Here is an 11,627-nt window from a genome sequence, read left to right on the forward strand (position 1 = left end):
TACGGATGACCAAGGGAAGTCTACTCAGGACGTAGACGAAAAGGATCAAACTTCTGACAAAAGCAGATTTCGGTTCAGAAAACAGAATTACTGAACGCGAGATGAAATGTAAGAGGGAAGTCGAGCCGGTTATGCTGAGGCAATCTGCCTGTTATCAGCGGCGCAGCGTGGAAGGCGGTCGAAACATATATCACGTGCTCTAACACGCTAGTGGGAGCTACCACACTGAGGAATATTTTCACTTCTTCATTCCTCTCTCTTAGTCCAACCCACCCGGCTACGTATCTCTCTTTATCCCTGACAAGTGGGCTCGGGAAGTTTCTCTTTCTTGACTCCACCCAGTAGGGATGGGACTAATGTGATATCCATACGCCCTGACTTGCAATTGCATGCACAAATCTTCTATCTCTTCTGTGCGCCACCGGGAAACCGAGAGCTAGCCGGCCATCATGGCTACCACTTCGCATATGTTTATGTACTCTTTGACGATACAGCCTCCTACTGCAGTTACACAGGCCATTCTAGGCCAGTTCGCTGGAACTAAGGAACAGCAGATCGTCACTGCGTCAGGGTCAAAATTGACCATTCACCGGCCTGACCCTACACTAGGCAAAATCACACCGATCTTCTCTCAAGATGTTTTCGGCATCATCCGCTCGCTCGCATCTTTCCGCGTGTCTGGCAGCAACAAAGGTATGTTGAAACATCTATACAATCCTCTCCTACCCCCTTGCGAGTACAGCATAGTGATTCTTCCAAGCTTCCGGGCCGCACGGTCCTCTCCCGAAACGACCCTCGAAGAAGGATGGAGACCTGCCCTGGACAGCGACGTCGAAGTCCACAGTGTTTCAGTGTCAATGAACTGTGCTGAGTGAATATTACAGATTATATCATCATCGGCTCGGATTCGGGTCGCATCACAATTATTGAGTACATCGCCTCACAGAACCGCTTCAGTCGGATCCATATGGAAACATTTGGAAAATCTGGAGTTCGTCGCGTGGTTCCAGGAGAATATCTCGCAGTTGACCCAAAGGGACGCGCCTGCCTGATCGCCTCTGTGGAAAAGAACAAGCTGGTCTATGTTCTCAACCGCAACTCCCAGGCAGAACTCACCATCTCCTCACCCTTGGAAGCACACAAGCCCCACACCTTGGTGTTCGCGATGGTTGCCCTGGACGTTGGTTATGACAACCCTATCTTCGCTGCCCTTGAGGTCGACTACTCAGAAGCTGATCAGGACCCGACTGGCCAAGCATTCCAAGAACTTGAGAAAGTTCTGGTGTACTATGAACTGGATCTCGGATTGAACCACGTCGTTCGCAGATGGTCTGACCCTGTGGACCGCACATCATCGATGCTTTTCCAGGTGCCTGGCGGAGCTGATGGACCCAGTGGTGTCTTGGTGTGTGCAGAGGATAGCATCACCTATCGACACTCCAACCAAGGTGCATTCCGCGTGCCCATCCCGCGTCGCACTGGGCCCACTGAAAACCCCGAGCGTAAACGCTCGATTGTTTCAGGTGTCATGCACAAGATGAGGGGTGCTTTCTTCTTCCTGCTTCAAACCGAGGATGGTGATTTGTTCAAATTGACCCTGGAAATGGTCGAAGACGAGAACGAACAACCAATTGAAGAAGTGAAGTGTCTGAAAATCAAATATTTTGACACGGTCCCTATCGCGACCAGCCTTCTGATTCTAAAGAGCGGCTTCCTCTATGTTGCTAGCGAATCAGGGAACCACAATTTCTACCAATTCGAGAAGCTCGGCGATGATGACGAGGAGACAGAGTTCTCCAGTGAGTCCTTCTCAGCTGATCCGTCAGTTCCCTCCACCCCCGGTTACTTCCATCCTCGAGGTGCCGAGAACGTCAACCTCATGGAGAGCATGAACTCTTTGAGTCCTCTGATTGGCAGTCAAATCGTCAATCTGAGCGAGGACGATGCACCCCAAATCTACACGATCTGTGGTTCCGGCGCCCGCAGCACATTCAGGACCCTCAAGCACGGCCTTGAGGTCTCAGAGATCGTGGAGTCCGACCTCCAGCAGTTGCCCTCAGCTGTATGGACGACGAAGTTGACTCGCGCGGATGAGTTTGACACATACATTATTCTCTCCTTTGCGAACGGCACACTTGTTCTGAGCATTGGAGAGGTTGTTGAAGAAGTATCGGACACCGGCTTCCTCTCAACTGCCCCTACTCTGGCCGTACAACAACTTGGCGAGGATACCCTGGTTCAAGTTCACCCCCGAGGAATCCGTCACATTCTTGCTGATCGGCGTGTGAACGAGTGGCCTGCTCCTCAACACCGGTCCATTGTCGCAGCAGCGACCAATGAACGTCAGGTTGCCGTGGCGCTTAGTTCCGGTGAAATCGTCTACTTTGAGATGGATGCAGACGGTACATTGGCCGAGTATGATGAACGAAGACAAATGTCTGGTACTGTCACCTCGCTGAGCATGGGCGAGGTCCCAGAGGGCCGCATGCGAAGTTCTTTCCTGGCTGTTGGATGCGATGACTCGACTGTCCGTATTCTTAGCCTCGATCCAGACACAACACTTGAGAACAAGTCGGTTCAAGCCCTGACATCTGCACCATCTGCCTTGCAGATTATGTCAATGGCCGACTCGAGCTCGGGAGGCACGACTCTGTATCTTCATATTGGACTTTACTCTGGTGTCTACCTTCGCACTGTTCTGGACGAGGTGACGGGTGACCTTTCGGACACCAGAACCCGATTCATCGGTGCCAAGCCAGTCAAACTGTCCCAGGTATCAGTCAAGGGACAAACTGCTGTACTCGCCCTCAGTGCTCGTCCCTGGTTGGGCTACTCTGACATCCAGACCAAGAGCTTTATGCTCACGCCTCTCGACTACGTCGGACTCGACTGGGGATGGAATTTCTCCAGTGAGCAGTGCGTGGAGGGCATGATTGGCATCCAAGGCCGCAACTTACGGTACGTGCTTCTTCCTATCTCTACATTTAGCCCAATTTTCCCCCATTCCCTTGATTACATGATGAGAAAACAATTCCGAACTTCTATGTGGATGAAACTCTTTAAAGAAAAATTCCAATTGTTCCTTCTGAAATCAACCCTCTTTCATGTCCTGTTGAAACTTTCCAATCTTCTTTGGCACCCATACTGACTGAAAGTAGTATTTTCTCCGTTGACAAATTGGACAATAACATGCTCCAAGATTCTATTCCCCCTCTCCTACACCCCTCGAGAGTTCGTGAAACATCCCGAGCAACCCTTGTTCTATGTCATCGAAGCCGATAACAATGTCCTCTCCCCTGCCACACGCCAGAGACTTCTTGAAGACTCTCAGGTGCACAATGGTGAGGCCACAACATTGCCACCCGCGGAGTTCGGATATCCCCGCGGCACTGGCCATTGGGCCTCCTGCATCCAGGTAGTAGACCCTGTCACCACCAAATCTGTGGTTTTCACCCTGGAGCTTGAGGAGAATGAAGCGGCAGTCAGCGTTGCCGCGGTCTCATTCGAGAGCCAGGATAACGAAACGTTTTTGGTTGTGGGAACTGGTAAAGACATGACTGTCAGTCCTCCTGGATCCTCTGGCGGTTTCATCCACATCTATCGATTCCAAGACGATGGCAAAGAGCTGGAATTCATTCACAAGACCGAGGTTGATGAGCCTCCTCGCGCCCTGCTGGGTTTCCAAGGTCGTATGCTCGCCGGCATAGGACCTATTCTCCGCATCTATGATCTTGGCATGAAGCAACTGCTACGAAAATGCCAAGCATCCGTGGTTCCCAAGACCATCGTTGGCCTGAAAACGCAAGGAAGTCGAATCGTTGTCAGTGACGTTAACGAGAGTGTCACCTACGTTGTCTACAAGGACGGTCCCAACGTCTTGATTCCCTTCGTGGATGACTCCATCGCACGCTGGACTTCCACTATGACCATGGTTGATTATGAGACCACTGCCGGTGGTGACAAGTTTGGCAATCTGTGGTTGGTGCGTTGCCCCAGCAAGGTCTCCGAGAAGGCCGATGAGGATGGATCTGGGGTGCACCTCATTCATGAAAAGGGCTATCTTCATGGAAGCGCGAGTCGCTTCGAGTTGATGATTCACTTCTACGCTCAGGATATCCCCACCAGCGTGCACAAGACCCAATTGGTGGCTGGCGGTCGTGACATTATTGTGTGGACCGGCCTCCATGGCACCGTTGGAATGTTGGTTCCCTTCCTCAGTCGTGAAGATGTCGACTTCTTCCAGCAGCTGGAGACACAGTTGGCTTCACAGCAACCACCCTTGGCTGGTCGAGACCATCTGATGTACCGCGGCTACTATGCCCCGGTGAAGGGCGTTATTGACGGAGATCTCTGCGAGATGTATCTCCTGCTGCCCAGTGATATGAAAATGATGATTGCCGCGGAACTTGATCGCTCTGTCCGTGAGATTGAGCGCAAGATTTCGGTAAGTTCCCAGACGTTCCTCAACTCTGCCAGTGTCCCTTGACTAACCATTTCCCAGGATATGCGAACACGGGTGGCGTATTGATTTTGGGTTGGTTCCGGCGTGTTTTGCTGGCGTTGCTTACTGCTCTGTAAACGGGCTCCAGATACCTACCTCTTTGTTAATGATGATCAGCATGCGGCATTGAGCCGCCATTGAGTTTTGCGACCGGGGCTCACTGTCTCGGCTTTGCACTGCATAAATCTCCCTCTCCTTCCCCGTAGACTGTTCCTGTCGTCTCTTGCCTCGCTCGGTCTGCCGTCTCCCCTCGGCTAATCTTGAGCTGGATGCAAACAGTCACTTTTCAAGTGCTGCTTGTACGAGACAAGAAGAAGCGTGCAAACGCCTCGACGATCTTTGAGTACGATTTGATTCGCCTTGCAACACGGGTCTGCGTCGTAATTTATCCGTCGGGACAACCATTTATTCTTACACTGTATGAGTTTCATAACAAAATAACAAATAACAAATGAAGTTTTTCAGAACATCGGTCATTCATTTTCTCATTTGATTTAATGTTTACTTGTTTAGTGAAGTGACTTCGTAGAAGTGAAGTGTTTGTATCCAACGTTGAGATGTCCCGTTCGTGCCGAAGTATCACCTGACATGCAACCGATCAACCTTCCGACTCCCGACTCTGACACCGAGATCTATTGCGGATCCTGCTCTAGAGTCTAGTCTCGTTGACTCGGCTATATCCGAAAGAAACAAGGGCAAAAAAAGGGAAAAGCCTGTCCGCTCGGGGTACTCGGGGCCACAGCAGCTCGGCTATGGTCGGAAAATTCTGGAGCCTCCCGAAACTGGGGCCGGGGATGATTCTTCTCCTCGGGAAACTGTTTAGATTATAAGGGTCCCTAGGAGTGCTGTGAAAAGATGCCCATGACCGTCACAACATACAATGGCAGATGGGGAGACTATCACGGGACATTTTACGTCGACTCTCATGCTGATCAACAAGGTTTAAAGGTTCGACAGGACAGTGCAAATGATTGGCCATATTGCGAGCAATTGCAGGGAGCTCGGACGTGGGGAATGTGAACGGACATGTGGAGAACCTCGAAAGGCGTGCAATAAGGCGCGCTCCACTCTCCACGGAGTCACTACTTCGGCATTGATGGGGTTTATTGGAGTTGGAAAAGGAGGTTCTGGTTTAGTGACGCAGATCAAGGGTTTTATTCCCATTTGACGTGACTACAACACGGTTGAGTCCCTCACATTAGATCCTAACATGAGATCTCCGTAGTGTCTTGTCTTGTTTTGCGCACGTTGACGTTATGCGGAATGTCAATCGAAGGGCGTGAGCAAGGATGGACCCGCGCATGGCGCATCCAATCATGTTCGCTATGACGATGACTCCTCTGGCTCGGCTTCTCCATAGAGCATACGGAGAACAGGAGTATACTCAGTATACGCCGGCTATTTGCACTCGAGCCTATATGGACTATCAGTTGGACACGAGGAAGTGCAAGAACGTTCGATGGCGTTATTCTCGTGAGTCACTCTGACTTTGATTTCAAATATAAATCAACCGTTGGAGAAGGCTGGTCGAACAATAATATAAAGCCATCTCACATTGTTGCCAGGGATCCTCCACGCTTGTTTTGCATGCCCCCAGTGCGGTTGTCGACGGCTCCACCCTTCACGTATTTTTCTTTATTTCCCTTTTTATAAGACCTCACCTGATTCCTACGATCTTCTTCCCTTTTTACGATTGTATCCTCCTCTTTCTGAGTTGCCCGGTTGCTATCTTCTTGCTCCGTTTCCCGTGGGACCGGAGGCCTTGCATCCTCGTTGCTGTTCCTGTCACACGAATCGACCGTGAAACAATGCCGGCCACTTCAATCGTCAGCTCAGGTTCGGACAGGCTAGATGCTTGGACCCGCCGATCACAGCCTAAAATCGAGATCAATCTCGCGGGACAAAAGCCAGGTCATGTCAACTCCTATACGACTGGAGAGAGCATTGAAGGCACTATTACTGTCACTGCCGAACATGACACCAGATTCGAAGAACTCGAAATTGTGTTTGAAGGTACCTTCCCATCAACAGTCGGTTTAACCGAATTAGATACTGATTGGAGTCAAGGGTCATCACGAACGACGGTGGAACGCGCTGCATGCCCTGGCCGCACCGGATCGCAGCAGATGTTCCTCAAGTTGCGCCAGCCCATTGACGACATGGAATACCCGACTCCTCGGGTGCTAGAAAGCGGCCGTAAATACATGTTTCCCTTCACATTTGTTGTTCCGGACCGCCTGTTACCCCAGGTCTGCACTCACGCCAAGAAGAATGCTCACGTTGAACAATCTCACACTTTGCTGCCTCCGACATTGGGCGATCCCATTCTTGCAAGCGATGGCAAGAAACTGCTGGACGACATGGCGCCCAACATGTCACGGATTGGCTACATCGTTCGCGCATCCGTTCTGCAAAAGCAGATAACCGGCAATGCCGTTGTATCTATTTGCGCCGTTGCCAAGAAGGTCCGCATCATCCCAATCGTCGAAGAAGAGCCCCTATTGAGATATCCGCGGGTTCGTCCCTCTGCACACGCAAAGAGAAGAGTGTCAAGCGCGGGACCTTGCGAGGCAAGCTGGGTCGAATTGTCGCTTCGTCATTGCAGCCGAAACCAGTTCAATTGCTCCCCCCAAACGGCATAGCGAATGATACTGTGAGCACTGTAGCTACTGTCAACCTTCGCTTCGATCCTATTGGAGATGAGCAGCCGCCCCCGCTTGGGAAAATGACCTGCGAACTGCGCGCCAGCACATTCTTCAGCGCCTCCCCATGGGACGACTTCCCTGCCTCGAGCGACATGCCCTTCGCCCATGTTGGACGCAGCCTCTACACAGAAAATGTGCCTCTCTTGACCATGTGCGTGGGATCTGCTCAGTGGACCAAGCAATCCTCATCCAACGACTGTCTGCGCCGCGGCTCTACCCAGTCATCCTCGTCTGATGTATCAGTCGAGCCGTCCTCTGCATTCTCCGGCGACACCTACTACACCGCATCGATTGTAGTTCCAGTCACCCTTCCCAAGTCGAAGGCGTTCGTCCCAACCTTCCACTCTTGCTTGATGTCCCGCACCTACTCCCTCGGCCTCTCCCTGACATATCACACACCCGCAGCCAACCTCATGACACCAACCATCTCCCTTCGCGTCCCCGTACAGTTCACGAGCCAGGCGGGACCCACAGAGAGTTTGAAGGCTTCCCTTGGCGTCACCGTGACGCAGGAAGAACTAAACGAGTTCTTCCAGCCAAGGAACGTGTCTCGCCCAAACGGGGTTCCTAATCCCGTTACCAACGTGGTTTTCACGGACATCGCACCACCCATGTACTCGGAAAGGCCAAGAGTGCCTATCACGCGCACTGTCCGTGCCAGCCACTAAGTAATACGAGATGTGGCTGATCTTCTCCACTGTGCATCTGTTATATGCCGACCAATACCCCTAATTCTGTCGGCCGACAAGTCAAAGTTCTTTTGCGCGGCGTTTGAGGCTTGCATACTTTAATCTTTGTTCATTTTGTTCGATTATACCCACATGTTCTTCACAAAAGTGCCATTTTCTATGTCTGTTTTCGATAGCTTTCTTTACCATCTTTACCAATCAACAAAAAACCTGATCATGACACTTGAAAGACATAAAAAAAGACCCGAGAAAAGTCTCGCGGAAAGGAATAATAGTAGTAGGTATGCAGGACGCCAAGCGAAACAGCCCGACAGCCCTATTGTGAGTCTTGAGAGGTCAGACTCACTGTCCATCCTCATGACTCCGGATATCATCCCAAACTCCTGAAATCAGAAGGAACTCCATGCAATGGCCCATGGGCCCGCATGGTCACTGTTGCACCGTCTTCACCAGCAAATCCACCGAGATATCCGGCTCATTCTAGTATGATGTTTTGACCCTTGAATATCCGAGCCAAACAAGAAACCAGACACTCTCCATGAAGCCGCCTCACTCCACTTCCAGCGCTTCCATCCCTCAAGATGCCTGTCAAAATCCTTATCTTTCTCTACCGCAATCCCCGTCTGTCACCAGAAGACTTCAAAAAGCACTACGAGGCACACATCAAACTCGTCAAAAGAGTCACCGGCGAACATTTCCCCCTTTCTCACCATCGAAACTATATCGCGCGCTCCCGGGTTGAAATCCCTCCGGATGGCTCCACCGTGCGCAATGCCTTCACCCCGGCCACGATCCTCCGCGGGCGACAGTCGGATTTCGACTTTGATGCCTACGCCGAACTTACCTTCGCGGATCAAGCTGCCTACCAGGCCTTTGCGGCGAGGATTTATGCGCCGGATGCTGCGGCGCAGATTACGGCTCACGAGGACAAGTTTTTGAGTCGGGTGGAGTGTGGGATTGCTGTTGTGGAGGAGGTGAGGATCACGGTCAAATCAGTCAAATGAGGCTTGGTGTGATCGTGAGGTATACTGAATGTAGCATAAGGATTTAAGTCCTATATCGATGATACTATGACATCCGAGTCTAACTTCATAAGCTTACTATTCATGAATTGAGCTAAGATATATACCCAGTCAGCCCGCCCTATTGGTGGAATGTATGAAGGCCACGTGATAAATGTGCCCGGGCTGTTAGATTCGGTGCTTTCGGTGCTTTGGCTGCGGACTTTTCAACCTCTACAGGATAATCCTCCAGACTGTGGCACACTCCACTCACATGGTTTGACCGTTTGAGAGTCACACTGTGTACCATTAGTATTCTGTTCACCGCGGACCCGTACCTGCAGCCCTTTATCAGGGGGCCAGGGGTCAGACACTAACCTCGATCAAATCATGATCAAACGCCTTGCCTCAGCCTGATTGCATCAATGATCTTCTTGTCTAGGCCTAGATCCTAGATCAGGTAGAGAGTTCGGCTGAAACATCCCAAAACAGAACCCTGGTCGCGAACAATCCAATATGTTCCGGGCTGGATATCCTCCACTGAGATGGCAATGATGATGATTATCCACAGCCATGCTAGGTAGCAGATGGCAATGTTACCCCTCCTCAGGCCTTTCCTGGCCTGTTCGGGGAATCTTTAAGCCCGTGATGAGAGCCTAAACGACCTCAAAATGTTACCCTCTAGGAATACATGGGGCCGAATGGTTTGCCGCCGTTGGCGATTACAAGTCAGCATTCTCACAAAGTTGACACTGAGAAAGGCACATTGTCATTGTCGCATTGAGGTATTGCCCATTGACCTCAAATTCTACGCTTCTATTGACTTGTTCAGTCCTGCGTTTGCCTCATCTGACAATCCAAAGCATAATGATACTTCTGACAGCAATGGCCGAAACAAAGGAGCATTCGGGTCAGGCAACGAGAGCCAAACACATTCAATAGAGAAGAAAAGTATTGTCCGCCAATCCTCCGAGGTTTGTTTGCCTGTTGAGCTCGACTACAAATAGTGAGGTCATTCCTCATCTTCCATCTCGACAACCTTCACATCACTCAACCTCGCAGGCACGAGAACCACTTCGACACTCCTTCGTGATGCAGCTTGCCATTCCTTTCCTTCTAGGCCTGAGCTGGCTCGCCAAGGCCGCCTACATCCCTGTCCTGAGCTCCAACTCTACCGAGATTGTATCTCGCGATGTTGGCGGGTATCGCTCTGTGGCATATTTCGTGAACTGGGTGAGTCAGAGAGATCTATGCATTTGAACTGAGGCGACTGTATCCTATCATAAGTATAAAAAGCGTCAAGAACAAACTAATGGAATCAACATTATCCAGGCTATCTACGGTCGCAACTACCAACCCCAGAACCTTCCCGCCGAACGTCTGACACATGTGCTTTACGCATTCGCCAATATCCGCACCAACGGCGAGGTCTACCTATCTGATACCTGGTCGGACACCGACAAGCACTACGACGGTGATTCCTGGAATGACGTTGGAACCAACGTCTACGGCTGTATCAAGCAGCTGTTCCTGCTGAAGAAGCGAAACGCCAAACTCAAGGTTCTTCTGTCAATTGGAGGCTGGACCTACTCGTCCAGCTTTGCCCCTGCGTTTGATAACGATGCCGGACGGCAGAAATTTGCCGACTCTTCCGTGGAGCTGCTGAAGAACCTGGGTTTCGATGGTATTGATGTTGATTATGAGGTGGGTGATGCAGCTTTTGCTTGCAAGGATTGCGAGTCTAACAAGGTTATAGTACCCAAGCAATGATGATCAGGCGGACAAGTTCGTTGACGCGCTTCGACGCCTGCGTGGTGTATGTTCGCTCAGTCGTTTTTAAAGAGCTGTGACTAAATATTTCCAGGCTTTGGATTCCTACAGTGCCGGCAACGCAGGTGGTTACCATTTCCTGCTTACTGCCGCATCCCCCGCTGGTAAGATTCAGTTTCTCGTATTTTCCAACACATCTAACGCAGCACAGGTCCCTCCCACTACCGCCAGGAGCGTCTGAACCAGATGGACCAGTACCTGGACTTCTGGAACCTCATGGCCTACGATTACTCCGGCAGTTGGGACACAGTCGCCGGCCACAATGCCAATCTCCACGGATCCAAGGATAACCCATCCAGCACCCCATTCAACACGGACCAAGCTATTGACTACTACACCTCACAGGGAGTTGCTCCACACAAGATCGTGCTTGGTATGCCGCTGTACGGCCGGGCATTCACCAGCACCGACGGCCCCGGAAAACCCTACAACGGGGTTGGAGCGGGCAGCTGGGAGAATGGAGTGTGGGACTACAAGGGTCTGCCGCTCCCCGGCTGCCAAGTCACCGTTCTGGACCAGCCCGGTGCTAGCTACTGCTACGATCCTGCCAATCGACTCTTCGTTAGCTACGACACTCCTGAGATTGCCCGTCAGAAGGGTCGGTATATCCGCGACCGGGGACTCGGTGGTGGTATGTGGTGGGAGAGTAGTAGTGATAAGGCTGGTGGTGACAGTTTGATTACAGCGGTATGTTACCTTCTGGTTAGATGGATTATGACACTACTGACAGATACAGGTTGTTGATACACTCGGCGGCGTCGGGGCTTTGGAGCAGAGCGGGAATCAGCTTCACTACCCTGCCTCCAAGTATGAGAACTTGAAGAGCGGTTTTCCTTAATGAGATCCCGTGATCTTTTGCTGTCGATACTCCATTCGATGGACATTTGCTGGCGTACGTTGG

General features: G+C 51.1%; 4 protein-coding genes across 4 annotated transcripts; all 4 read left to right on the top strand.

Moving 5' to 3' along the window:
- Window positions 1-449: 449 nt before the first annotated feature.
- On the top strand, window positions 450-4,528 carry N7515_003145 (DDB1/RSE1 family protein; the record flags this gene model as incomplete). Its single annotated transcript, XM_056663889.1, has 5 exons — window positions 450-693; window positions 885-2,962; window positions 3,066-3,078; window positions 3,159-4,444; window positions 4,502-4,528. 5 exons carry the CDS (start codon window positions 450-452, stop codon window positions 4,526-4,528), a joined length of 3,648 nt encoding a protein of 1,215 aa, XP_056522946.1.
- A 1,781-nt stretch (window positions 4,529-6,309) lies between these two features.
- N7515_003146 (arrestin (or S-antigen), N-terminal domain protein) lies at window positions 6,310-7,874 on the top strand (the record flags this gene model as incomplete). Its single annotated transcript, XM_056663890.1, has 2 exons — window positions 6,310-7,017; window positions 7,047-7,874. The coding sequence occupies 2 exons, from the start codon at window positions 6,310-6,312 to the stop codon at window positions 7,872-7,874; spliced, it is 1,536 nt and encodes a 511-aa protein (XP_056522947.1).
- Window positions 7,875-8,476: 602 nt separating this feature from the next.
- N7515_003147 (EthD domain-containing protein) lies at window positions 8,477-8,899 on the top strand (the record flags this gene model as incomplete). The annotated part of the gene is made up of 1 exon (XM_056663891.1): window positions 8,477-8,899. The coding sequence occupies one exon, from the start codon at window positions 8,477-8,479 to the stop codon at window positions 8,897-8,899; it is 423 nt and encodes a 140-aa protein (XP_056522948.1).
- A 1,089-nt stretch (window positions 8,900-9,988) lies between these two features.
- On the top strand, window positions 9,989-11,564 carry N7515_003148 (glycoside hydrolase family 18 protein; the record flags this gene model as incomplete). The annotated part of the gene is made up of 6 exons (XM_056663892.1): window positions 9,989-10,129; window positions 10,229-10,600; window positions 10,653-10,712; window positions 10,761-10,830; window positions 10,878-11,413; window positions 11,463-11,564. The coding sequence occupies 6 exons, from the start codon at window positions 9,989-9,991 to the stop codon at window positions 11,562-11,564; spliced, it is 1,281 nt and encodes a 426-aa protein (XP_056522949.1).
- Between the last annotated feature and the right edge of the window lie 63 nt (window positions 11,565-11,627).

The sequence above is a fragment of the Penicillium bovifimosum genome (genome assembly GCF_028826915.1).
Source record: "Penicillium bovifimosum strain IBT 22155 chromosome Unknown utg000003l_segment0_segment0, whole genome shotgun sequence".
NCBI classification, from domain to species: Eukaryota; Fungi; Ascomycota; class Eurotiomycetes; order Eurotiales; family Aspergillaceae; genus Penicillium; species Penicillium bovifimosum.